Source organism: Vulpes lagopus, chromosome 15, assembly GCF_018345385.1.
Source record: "Vulpes lagopus strain Blue_001 chromosome 15, ASM1834538v1, whole genome shotgun sequence".
Lineage (NCBI taxonomy): Eukaryota > Metazoa > Chordata > Mammalia > Carnivora > Canidae > Vulpes > Vulpes lagopus.
In genome coordinates this window covers 8,898,846-8,911,382 of record NC_054838.1, presented here as the reverse complement: position 1 = coordinate 8,911,382, position 12,537 = coordinate 8,898,846, and the positions used below count along the sequence as shown (strand labels likewise).

Here is a 12,537-nt window from a genome sequence, read left to right as displayed (position 1 = left end):
GAAAGAGATAATTGTTTTTCATTGATCAAGCTCTCATTTTTTATTTTTAGGTGAATTTCTATCTTTAAATTAAAATAATGATCACATACTACTGCTACACAGCACAACATTATGAACAAACACAACTACTTTTTTCCTGCCATGCCAAAAGGATGTCAGGAATTAAAGAGACCAGTGTCCCTCAACCAATTACTATAGGAAAATATGTAAAATGTATACCTTATACTGGGAACATTAAGAAACCCTGTTCACCAATTTGAGTCCGTCCAATACCACCTAATTCTTTGAAAATATTTCTTTTTAAAGTAAAACAGTTCCAAAAACAACTTGTAATATACAAAAAGTGAAAAACGCACACTGGCATGCCAACATTTTATGACACTTTACAGTTAATAAAAGATCTTTCACATAAAGCCATTGTATTTTTCTCTTGGGTGTTTAACCATTTTCTCACTGAAGGAGACATGGCTAAAAACCTGGAATAGAATGATGGTGGTATTACATAAAAAACTGTAAGTTGTAACCTTCTAGTTATTGCCAGTCATAAGAAGCAACTAGTTGACAGGATATGTCAGTACTATATTGTTCAGGAGAAGAGCAATTTGAATAGTCTAGCTGTTTCTTTATAATCTAGTTTTATGACTTTTATCAGTAATAGCAATTCTACTGATGCACTGGACTGTCAGATTAACTTAGAATAAAACCTTTTACCTGGTTGAGATGCAACGAGCAGGACACCATGCTGACTATAATGTCCCAGAGCTGGGACAAGGGCTCTGAACATATCCACATTGCTTTGTACCACATCTAGGTAGGACTGAGAACTACCCAAAGAGTTGACCGTGAAGATCACCACCTTGGAATGAGCAGAGGCAGACAAATCTAATGAATAAAAAGAAACAGTCTGAGCTTGAGATCTAGGTTTTAATCAAGTTCTTTCTTTTCTTTTCTTTTCTTTTTTTTTTTTTCAACAAGTATTGAGCTTCTGGGCATATGTGCCTCCAGATCAATTCTATATCCATCAAAGTAAACAAAGTGCTGGGGTTTGCTTCCAGAAAGATGATTAAGAGCAAGAGTGTATCCCAAGGGGGGAAAGAGAGCAATAAAGTACAGGATCCAGAACCTATAAACAAGGATTTTGTTTCTTCCTGTGATGTACAACTTTCCTAGGAAAAATAAGTAATATACTATAGGCAAAATGAACCTATAATCAATTGCATCACTGATTTTTAAACTGCGAGTTTAGGAGTCCTAGAATTCCTTGAAAATGACTCGGAGGCCATGTGGAAGGATTAGGAATAAGTGGAAAGAAGGCAGGTAGGCATAGCTCCATACTGTTTCCTTTGACCTCTCCAAGCAGATTAGTTCTGCTTGTATCTGTTTTACTTACTAAGGATTCTACTCTAAGAAGAAAAAAAATGGCTGGAAAATCAAGATAAAATGTCTTGGTTCATTTTTTTAAAAAAGATTTTATTTATTTATTCATGAGAGACAGAGAGAAAGGCAGAGACCCAGGCAGAGGGAGAAGCAGGCTCCATGCAGGGAGCCTGATGTGGAACTCGATCCTGGGTCTCCAGGATCACACCCCCGGCCGTAGGCAGACACTCAACCACTGAGCCACCCAGGCGTCCCTTCATTTTTTTTTTTAACAGAATTTTCCTTATACTGAAGCCCACAATGGGAAACTGATTATTTAGAGATTAGGTGACTTGTCCATATTACCAAGTATCAGTGAACAGTTCAATTTATGACCTTAGAATTTGGTCCCAACCCATCTTGCCAGGATGATTTATTTTCTCCCCGCCCCTTTAACTTTCTCTACTTTGAATGCTACAAATGCCCTCACTCTCAAGGTTGCCTTGGGAATAAACAGAGTAGTAGCAGCCTGATATGATTTTGAAAGCACAAGAAAAGCTTCCTACTCCTTAAATTTGCCAAGCTCCCAAGCCTTTTACTCTCTTCTTTTGAGCCTAGAAGCTAGTATTTTTTTTTTTTTTTTTAGAAGCTAGTATTTTTTATATTCTCCATGTAAACCTCTGGCTCAAGCTGAATTGGTTCCTATCCAACCCCAGCATATTTCTCTCATTTTCCTGATATGGGCTTTATCCAAATTCTTTCTATCTGGAATGTTTCTCACTGTACTCACCACATGTTAGATAGATATGTGTTCAACTGCCTACTACATTAAACACATTACGAGCTCTGTGACAGCAGGAATTGTTTGTGTCTTACTCATCTGTCCATCTCCAAGATCTAGTCACTTACCGATACCTACGTTCCCCATCTTCACCCCCTATTCTCCATGGCAATCCAAATCTCCCTAGTCCTGGTAGATCTGGCACATATCTCAATCCTACTGAGCTGAAAGTAGTACCTCTCTCCACACAACCCCAAGAGTGCTCACTGTGTATGCCATTCTCTAGGCAATTAATCATATATTGCCTCATTACTCTTTTGCTGTCATGAATTACTGTTTACATCTTGCATGTGTATCTTTACACCTAACTTTAAGCTGCTTCTGACTAAGTAGAGAGTCTTCCATTTCTATCAGTCACCTGCAGCAGTTCTTAAATGCTAGGCTGGGTACTTCAAAATAACTTGGGAAGGTAATAAAATTACAGATTATCCCATGTTCTGAAGATTTACTTAAAATATATAAGGGGAAATACAAGCTCAGGAATGCCTCTCTACATGTGATTCTCATGCACGACAAGGTTTGGTAAATACTGCCTCACAGGCAACTAAATTCTTCGTACCTGGTAGGCACTCAGAATATTTTTCTTGCATTCTTCCTTCTCAGATCTTCCCTTAGAAGATGATGGTTTAACAAAAACCCCCAAATAGCCAAAGCAATCTTGAAAAAGAGCAAAGCTGGAGGTATCACAATCCCAGATTTTAAGATCTATTAAAAGCTGTAGTAATCAAAACAATATGGTACTGACACAAAAATAAAGACACAGATCAATGGAATAGAAAAGAGAGTCTAGAAATAAGCCCATGCTTTTATGGTCAATTAATCTATGATAAAGGGGCAAGAATATATCATGACAGTCTCTTCCCAGCAAATGGTGTTGGGAAAACTGGACAGCTACATGCAAAAGAATGAAACTGGACCCTTTTCTTACACCATATACAAAAATAAACTTGAAATGGATTAAAGACTTAAATACGAAGACATTAAACCATAAAATTCCTAGATGAAAACATAAAACAGTAATTTCTTTCACAACAGCCGTGGAAACATTTTTTTAGATATGTTATCTCTGGCAAGGGAAACAAAAGCAAAACTAAGCCATAGTAGTACACCAAAATAAAAAGTTATTACACAGCAAAGAAAACCATCAACAAAGCAAAAAGGCAACCTACTGAATGGGAGTTGTTTGTAAATAATATATCTGATAAAAGGTTAATATCTAAAATATATAAAGAACTTATGCCAATCAACACCAAAAAACCAAACAATCCAATTAAAAATGGGCAGAGGGAGGATGTGAATAGATATTTTTTCAAAGAAGACATACAGATGGCCAACAGACATGAAAAGATGCTTAACATCACTAATCATCAGGGAAATGCGAATTAAAACCAAAATAAGATATTACTTTACACCTATCAGAATGGCTAAAATCAGAAAGATGAGAAATAACAAGTGCTGCCAAGGATTTGGAGAAAAGGGAGCCCTCATGCACTTTGGGTGAGAATGGAAACTGGTACAGCCACTGTGGAAAAACAGTATGGAGGTTCCTCAAATTAAAAATAAACTTACCATATGATTTAGTAATTCAACTACTAGTTACCCAAAGAAAAAGAAAACACTAATTCAAAAAGATCTATTCACCCCTATATTTACTGCAGCATTATTCACAATAGTCAAGATATGGAAGCAACTCAAGTGTCCATCAATAGATGAATGGATGAAGAAGATGGGATATCTACCTATCTACCTACCTGCCTACATATCTTTATCTAGCTATCTTATACAGTGGAATATTACTTGGCCATAAAAAGAATGAAATCTTGCCATTTGCAACAACATGGATAGATCTAGAGGGTATAATGCTAAGTACATCAGAGAAAGAACAAATACCGTATGTTTTCACTTCTGTGTGGAATTTAAGAAACAAATGAACAACAAAAAAGACAAACAAAAAACGAGATTCTTAACTATAGAGAACAGAGGGTTGCCAGAGGGGAGGTGAGTGGGGCCATGCATGCATGAAATGTGAAGGGGGTTAAGAGTAAGCTTATCTTTTTTTTTTTTTTTTAAGAGTAAGCTTATCTTGATGAGAAACAAGAAATGTATAGAATTGTTGAACCACTATATTGTACTCCTGAAACCAATATAACACTGTATGTTAATCATACTTGAATACAAAATAAAATTGATTTAAAAGAAGTTGGTGATTTAATATGGGGAAAGAGATTTTACAGTTGTAAAGAGAATTGGGAAGAACTTTAAGCATGACTAGGTAAAGATATGATATAAATTATAAGGTTAAGGATCAAAATAAAAGTTTATCCAATAATAATTAATTCAATAAATCTCTTCTAAGGTTTCTGTCATGTTATAGGTAGTTGTATTAGGCCCAAAGAACACAAAGTGAGTGACATAGTGTCCTTGCCCTAGATATAATACTTATTATATCTTAGGGGCTTAGGGGTTGGAAGGGAGAGCTTCAGAATGAGACTGCCTGCTCCAAATCTAACTTTACCACTTACTTATTAGCATAGTGATAAGGGGGCCAGAGGCTAATGACCATCTGGATTCCCAGAGCACAAACCTCCTACCTCTATCCAGCTGCATAGGTAGCCCAGAAAAACTCCTTCCTGCCAAGCCACTGGTTCCCAAACCGTAGGCCCTAGACTAGTGGCTGCTTACAGTTATACTAGGAATATCAATCTAGTATCAAGCATGTCAAAGGATCCAGCAAATAAGATTTCATGCTCTGATATATTATTGTTCTCAGATTATGAGAATGATGTACTGAAAAATGAAATACATTCATTTTAAATCATTGCTGAATTATTTATTCAGAACCATGGACAATTAGGCAAATAATAACATCCAAAGGCTGTGGAGACCTCACTGAACTATTCTAGCTGTATCAGTCTGAATATACTGGAAACAGTACAAGTGTTTTTTATTTCTCTGGTATAGTGTTAAGCCATCTTAACTATAATAAAAATTACATAAAAATATGTTCTTTTCAAATTATTCTTCGCTGTGATACAAAATTCTAGAAATGATGATGACCCTTAATTTAGAAATTCTGTTGAGATGACAGCTATCAAAAATCTTATGTTGGGGGTGGGGGGAGGGAGAGTACCACCAAAGAATGACTTCCCAATAGCTTTAGGCATTATTTCAGTCAATGACTAAAAGGCTGATGAACAGAGGTAGACTTTTTTGTTTTAATGCTAAAAAGAACACTCATATTAAAAGATAAGGTAGGGGGCAGCCCCAGTGGCCCAGTGGTTTAGCACCGCCTTCAGCCCAGGGTGTGATCCGGGAGATCCGGGATCGAGTCCCACGTCAGACTCCCTACATGGAGCCTGCTTCTCCCTCTGCCTGTGTCTCTCTGCCTCTCACTCTGTGTGTGTGTGTCATGAATAAATAAAATATATATTAAATAAATAAATAAATAAATAAGTAAGTAAATAAATAAATAAATAAAATAAAATAAAATAAAATATAAGGTAAGGTAGGGAATCACTCCTCAGTTCAAATGAGCGCCTTTAACAATTACTGCCACAGTGATCTGGGTTTTGGAGCTGTATAAACTACACTGAGACTTTTTCTAAGATTTACCATATGTGGCAAATTAAGGCCATGAACTCTGTATGTTATGTCATATCTCTATCTTTAGAGAGGATTGTCTTAAGAATAAAAGGCGTATCTTTGATAAAATGTCCCAGTTAGAGAAAAAAGTGATACAACATAAATTTCACATACCAATACTAAAATCATGAAGAGCAATGAGTGATTTGGCAAAAGGGTTACTCTGGAAGGTTTCCTAGAGAGAAGGTGACTCCAGTTTCAAGTATGAAGGGCATGTTGAGGATAATGAAGAAGTATTTACCTGGGGTAAATATAGAGGGGGAAAGGAGAGGAGGGCTTAAATCAATGATTTTCAACTGTAATACAGTGAATTTCAAAACTTTGATCATGACCTATGCCATGAAATGGGCATGGCATGAGATACATTTTCTATTGTAACCCAAAACACAATACATGTATATAATAGAAAAATAAAAACATTACAGAAAATTCCTTTAATACTACTGTAATATTTTCTATTGTTCTAGTTCATTTTTCTAAAATGTTGGTCATACTCCCATATGCTGATTCTATAATCTGCAATTATGTCACTATGTATAATTTTTAGAATACTGCCTTTCATGGGTATAAAAATTACCTAAGCTGCTTTTTTTATAAAGCTGCTTATCTAAGTGGAGATTCCCAGGCATCTGTAAGATGAACCCCAGACATCTGTAATTTTAAGGTGATTCATCAACAAGCTAGGTTTCAAGAAACACTGGCTATTGAGCACATTTTTGCTTTTTCCATATGTCAACAACATACTATTTTAAAGTTTACAACTATTAAACACTTTTTTCTCCATGCACATGCATGCATATACCCATACACACAAACATTTATGTTTCGATATGCACAGAATACCTCTGGAATGAACCATGAGAAATTGGTAAAAATTTTTGTTTGAAGTCCTAGTTTAGCCTCTTACTAACTGAATGTTCTAAGCCACAATCTCTCTGAGCCATCTATAAATAAAGTAACAGTAAGTGAATATATGTAAAGTACCTAGCATATGTTACTGATTCCTTAGAAAAATGGTAAATACTATTATTATAAAGGATAAAATATATCCTAGTAAACATGATTAACATAATAAACATAATAACCATGATCAAAATGTCATAGGACAATGATCCCATTAGCTATGTTTAATCTAGAATAAAAGTAATTTTAAAAAAAGAATATGGGCAGCCCGGGTGGCTCAGCGGTTTAGTGCCGCCTTCAGTCCAGGGTGTGATCCTGGAGATCCGGGATCGAGTCCCACGTCAGCCTCCCTGCATGGAGCCTGCTTCTCCCTCTGCCTGTGTCTCTGCCTCTCTCTCTCTCTGTATGTGTCTCTCATGAATAAATAAAATATATTAAAAAAAAAGAATACAAGTAATCAAAAGAAAGCAAACAGGAACACTTACATACTGTTGGTGAGAATATAAATTGGAACAACTTTTTTGGGAAGAATTTAACAATATAAATTTTGAAAACACGTATCTTTTGACCCAGTATTCTACTTTATCTTGCTAGAGAAGTACACAAAAATTTTCACATAACAATGTTCTCCCCACTATTATTTATAAGCACGAGAAAACAAAAAACAACCTAAATGTCTCCCAACAAGAAACAGACAGCCATATGACAAAATATTATGAAACTGTTCGAAGAAATAGAGCTATTTAGATCTATGTGTACTATTAATAAAGATATTCAAAAGCACACTATTAATTCACCAATAAATTAAACACAGAATTGCCATATGAGCACAAAGTTCTACTTCTGAGTATATACCTAAAAGAAGTGAAAACAGTTATTCAAACAAAATGTGTACATGAATGTTCATAGTAGTTCTCTTCACAATAGCCAAAAGATGGAACCCAGAAGTCCACAGACTGATAAACAGACAAAATGTGGTATATCCATCCCATGGAATATTACCCAGCCATAAAAAGAATGATGTACTCATACATGCTACAATATGGATGAACTTTGAAAACATTTTGCCAAGTGGAAGAAGCCGGACATAAAAAACGACATAATGTAGGAAAACTCCATTTGTATGAAATATCTAGAATAGGCAAATCCACAGGGCAGATAAGTGGTTGTCAGGACATGGGGAAAGGGGAAACAGGGAGTGATTGCTTAGTGTGTACATGGTTTCCTTTTGGGGCAATGAAAATTTTGGAACTAGATAGTGGTGATGGCTACACAACACTGTGAATGCCCTAAATGTCACTATTGGTAAATTTAATGTTACATGTATTTTAGTACAAAATAAAAATAGAGGAATAAAAATATTAACTTCACAAAACAAGTGCAGAACCAGTTTCCCATCTGACTCCTGAAGCAACTACTCTTAATTATTCCTTTGTACTTCTCCAGATTTATTCTATGCATACACAAACATAACTGTGTGTGTGTGTATATATATATATATGTTATGCATATTTGCATACTCATCTGCATATATATATATATATATATCCCTCCCCAAAATGTTTTAATAGCTATTTTGAAAAAGTCCAAATAAAGCCAAAGCATAACTCTACAATGGTTGGTTGTAGTCATCAATGCCTGTATGCCTGTCATGATGTAGCATTACTCAAATTCTCAAAACTACTGACCTTAATTTCCCAAAATTATTAATGTACTTCTCCATATTATGGAATATATTTATGAGATGTTAGTTAACATTATATTTAAAATTCTTCAAGGGTAGCCCGGGTGGCTCAGTGGTTTAGCGCTGCCTTCAGCCCAGGGCCTGATCCTGGAGACCCAGGATCAAGTCCCACGTCAGGCTCCCGGCATGGAGCCTGCTTCTTCCTCTGCCTGTGTCTCTGCCTCTCTCTCTCATTATGTGTCTCTTGGGAATAAATAAATAAAATCTTTAAAAATAAATAAACAGATAAAATTCTTCATGTAATAGTAGTAAATAGTGTTATCAGGAATATATAACCAAATTAACAAGAAGAACATGAAAGTTGCCCCAAGATAGTGTGGACTCATTCAACATTCCCTAGTTGGTAGCAAGTACACTATACCTCTGCTCCAAGGAGTCTATTCTTTCAATTACATGAAATGATAGTTATTGATGGTTAATGAGATACATAGGAAGAAACAATTTCTTCAGGTCCTAAAAGGCCTCACAACCTCTAGAGTCCATGTACTAAAGTCTCCTAAAGTGATTTGGAAGAGTTAAAAGGTCCCTTAAGAACTTCAGTACTTGGAAATGACAGGCACAAGAGAATAACCAGTTCCCTAAGGGATCCTCTATATGATGCCTACAAAAGGATCATTAAAGCAAATATTGTACTCTTTCTAGACAAGGAAAATGAACTGGTTATATCCTACAGGGATCCAGAAGCTTACTTCAAATATCACACCCAAAGTATATCATGCAGGTATAATTTCAACTTTTCTCACCCACTATTGTTCTTAGTACAATCAGGCTTGTGACTGACTACCTTGATTTTTTGGGGGAAAATATGGTCAAGGAATTCAGGGGACCTAAATAAGGAAAGCCAAACTACTAGAACATATTACAATTTGACTTTAGCTTTAACCTTGTCTTCCAGTTTTTTTGATCATGCATCTCTAGTAATAAAATATTTTTGGAAAAAAATAATTGGGGGACAGACTGGGTGGCTCAGCAGTTTAGCACTGCCTTCAGCCTGGGGCCTGATCCTGGAGACTCGGGATTGAGTCCTACATGGAGCCTGCTTCTCCCTCTGTCTGTGTCTCTGCCTCTCTCTCTCTCTCTCTCTCTGTGTGTCTCTCATGAATAAATGAATAAAATCTTTAAAAAAATATATATATATATATTTTAAGCCCACATCCCCAAATCGGGATTTACCTACATATATGTCTGTATTAGTACACTATGGACATTATAAAATATATGCAAATATTTAAATTAAGATGAGATAAAAACTACTTTCCTAACATTTATATTTTTATTTATTAAGAAAACAAAATCGGGATCCCTGGGTGGTGCAGCGGTTTGACGCCTGCCTTTGGCCCAGGGCGCGATCCTGGAGACCTGGGATCGAATCCCACATCGGGCTCCCGGTGCATGGAGCCTGCTTCTCCCTCTGCCTGTGTCTCTGCCTCTCTCTCTCTCTCTCTCTCTGTGACTATCATAAATAAATAAATTTAAAAAAAAAAAGAATACAAAGTCTTTTTTGTTCTTATTAAGACTTATTTTAACAATATATTTTTGGTGAAAGCCATATGCATTTTTTTGTAAAAATCTTAACTCTGACATATACCAAGATATAGTAAGCATTATTCCCGCTTCGTAGATGATAAAACTAAACTTTGAGAGGTTATAAAACCTGACAAATGCCAGAGTTATAATGTGGCAGAGTTGGGACGGACCCCCAACTCTAGAACCAGTGCTCTTAACCAATATATTATGAGCATGGAACCAAAGAAAACAAATTTGTACTGTAGCTTAAGTCAAAGACAGAATAAATCCTTCTGACCAATAAGAATGTTATCTGCTCATCTGACTCTTGTTTATATAATCAATTACAATCTGTATGGCTTTGGATAAGTCACTTTATTTATCTGAATCTTAGTTTCCCCAATATGTAAAATGAGGAACTTGGACTAGGTGATCTTTAATGCTTCTTAGCATTAAAATTCTATGACTCAAGGCAGGGCACAGAGGATTTTGGGGGCAGTAAAAGATACTACAATGGTAAATACATGTCATTATAGATTTGTCCATACCCACAGAATGTACAACACCAAGAATGAACCCCAATGTAAATTATAAACTTTTGGATGATTAATGATGTGTCAAGGTAGGCTCATCAATTGTGCCACTCTAGTGGGGAATGCTAATAATAGGGGAGGCTGTCCACGTGCAGGGATAAAGGGATATATATGGGAAACCTTCCATTCAATGTTGCTATGAACTTAAAACTGTTCTAAAAAAAAGTGTATTAAAAAAAAATTCTAGGACTCAAATATGAGGCAAGCATCTTATAAGCAGAATAACCAGACCTTTGCTGATCTCCACATTAGGCAGGCTAAAGATGTCAAGGTCCATTACCCCTCCTTTCGTCTCTTCTGAGAGGTCCAAGAGGACCAGTCTGTCTGCAATGCCCTGTACAGTATAATAAGAACATACAGCATTACACAAACACAGCCAGTTACTCAATTTAAGTTCATTCAGAAGTGAAGCTAAAGGAGAATGCACAGCCTCGTATGCTGTCTTATGAAGAAAAGGTAATATAATAGCAGGAAAAGGATGTGCAAGCAAGAAACTACTATGAACTTTTGAAATATGATCCTTTAGGCTTAACAGAAAATTGGGATCTAGTAGGACTTAACCCAGAAGTCACAGATTGCAGATTTCCTTTGATGGGACAGGAGTAATTAAGATAATTTGGTGCACTGAATACATTTGCTGCTGTTTCTTGAGTTTATGTTTTCATTTTAATGTCATAATTTCCATTTTGAAAGTACTGAGAGTGATTTTTTGTTCTATTTTAATGCCTCATTTCTAGCATGAAAGTCAATACCAATGCCAAGTTTCTCTTTAAAAAAAAAGATAATAAATCTAAAATAAAATCCTATTATCATGTAGAACTCTTCCCAGATATCTAATGGAAAAACTCCACATGCCTGTAGATGGCTCTCTGGTTGCCACAGTAGGCTAACTGTAAATGACGGCACAGAAATTTCTCAGAGTCAAGTTACCTTTACGGGTATTTTTCTTTTTCTTTTCTTTAAAGATTTATTTATTTATTTGAGAGAGAGAAAAAAAAAACACAAGCAGTGAGGAGGGGCAGAGGGAGATGGAGAAGACTCCCCACTGAACAGGAAGCCCAATGTGCAGCTGGATCCCAGGACCCTGAGATCATGACCTGAGCTGCAGGCAGATGCTTAACTGAGTCACCCAGGTACCCTATGGAAGGTCTTCTTCTAAAGTGGTAAGCAGTTTGAGGATCTTTCCTATATTAGGGTACAGAGGCAAGAATACCCAGGGATCCACCAGACTGCCAGGCAGAAAGTACAAAAGAAAACCCATCTATAGTAGTATTAGCTCTGTGACACTGGGCAAGTCACTGAACTTCGCCTTATTTCATGGGGCTATGAGGATTACTGTGTGACCCAGAGCTGGCAGGGAGAAGTCCTCTATAACTTGTACCTATTAATTTTATTACTGTCAACTACACTCAAAAGAGAAATGCAAAGAAAACTGAGTTATCATTTTTAATTATGAGACACAGAAAGACCCAAAAGTTTAACAACAATAATGTGGGAAAACAGGCATTCTTACATACTATGGATATGGGAATAAACTGGTACAACTGATATGGAGGATAATTTGACAAGTTCTACCAAAATTTAAAAAGAGTAATTTCAGCTTTGCGCAGTACCAATGAGGTTTATCCAAGGCTTGATTATTGCTAATTAAAAATGGTAATTCCTTTAATCCATCTATCTCATTTATAGAAATTATCCTACAAGTTTATTAGTACATAGGTAACATAATACAACATGTATAAGGATATTTAAAGAGCTAGAAATGACCTAATGTCTGTCTGTAAGGACGATAGCAGTAATGAAGCAGGATAACATTATGGCTTAAAGCAGAATTTCCCATACTTTAAGGGATCATCATTCAGCCACTGGGTAGCTCAGTGGTTGAGCATCTGCCTTTGGCTTAGGTCATGATCCTGGGGTCCTGAGATTGAGTCCTGCATCAGGTTCCCCAC

General features: G+C 36.2%; 1 protein-coding gene across 5 annotated transcripts in view; it reads right to left on the bottom strand.

Moving 5' to 3' along the window:
- Positions 1–12,537, bottom strand: part of UEVLD (UEV and lactate/malate dehyrogenase domains) — a 50,544-nt gene that overhangs the window by 13,738 nt on the left and 24,269 nt on the right. For 2 of the 5 annotated variants that reach the window (XR_005983868.1, XR_005983869.1), the window contains exons 6-7: positions 10,817–10,919; positions 712–856 (exon numbers count right to left, since the gene is read on the bottom strand). Coding sequence is in view for 3 of the 5 variants with exons in the window: in XM_041729756.1 (XP_041585690.1) it covers positions 712–882; positions 10,817–10,919 (274 nt within the window). In the remaining 2 variants the exon portion in view is untranslated. Of the gene's footprint in view, positions 1–711; positions 883–5,709; positions 6,081–10,816; positions 10,920–12,537 lie in introns of those variants that run through there. The other 3 variants (XM_041729756.1, XM_041729758.1, XM_041729757.1) reach the window with 3 other exon arrangements.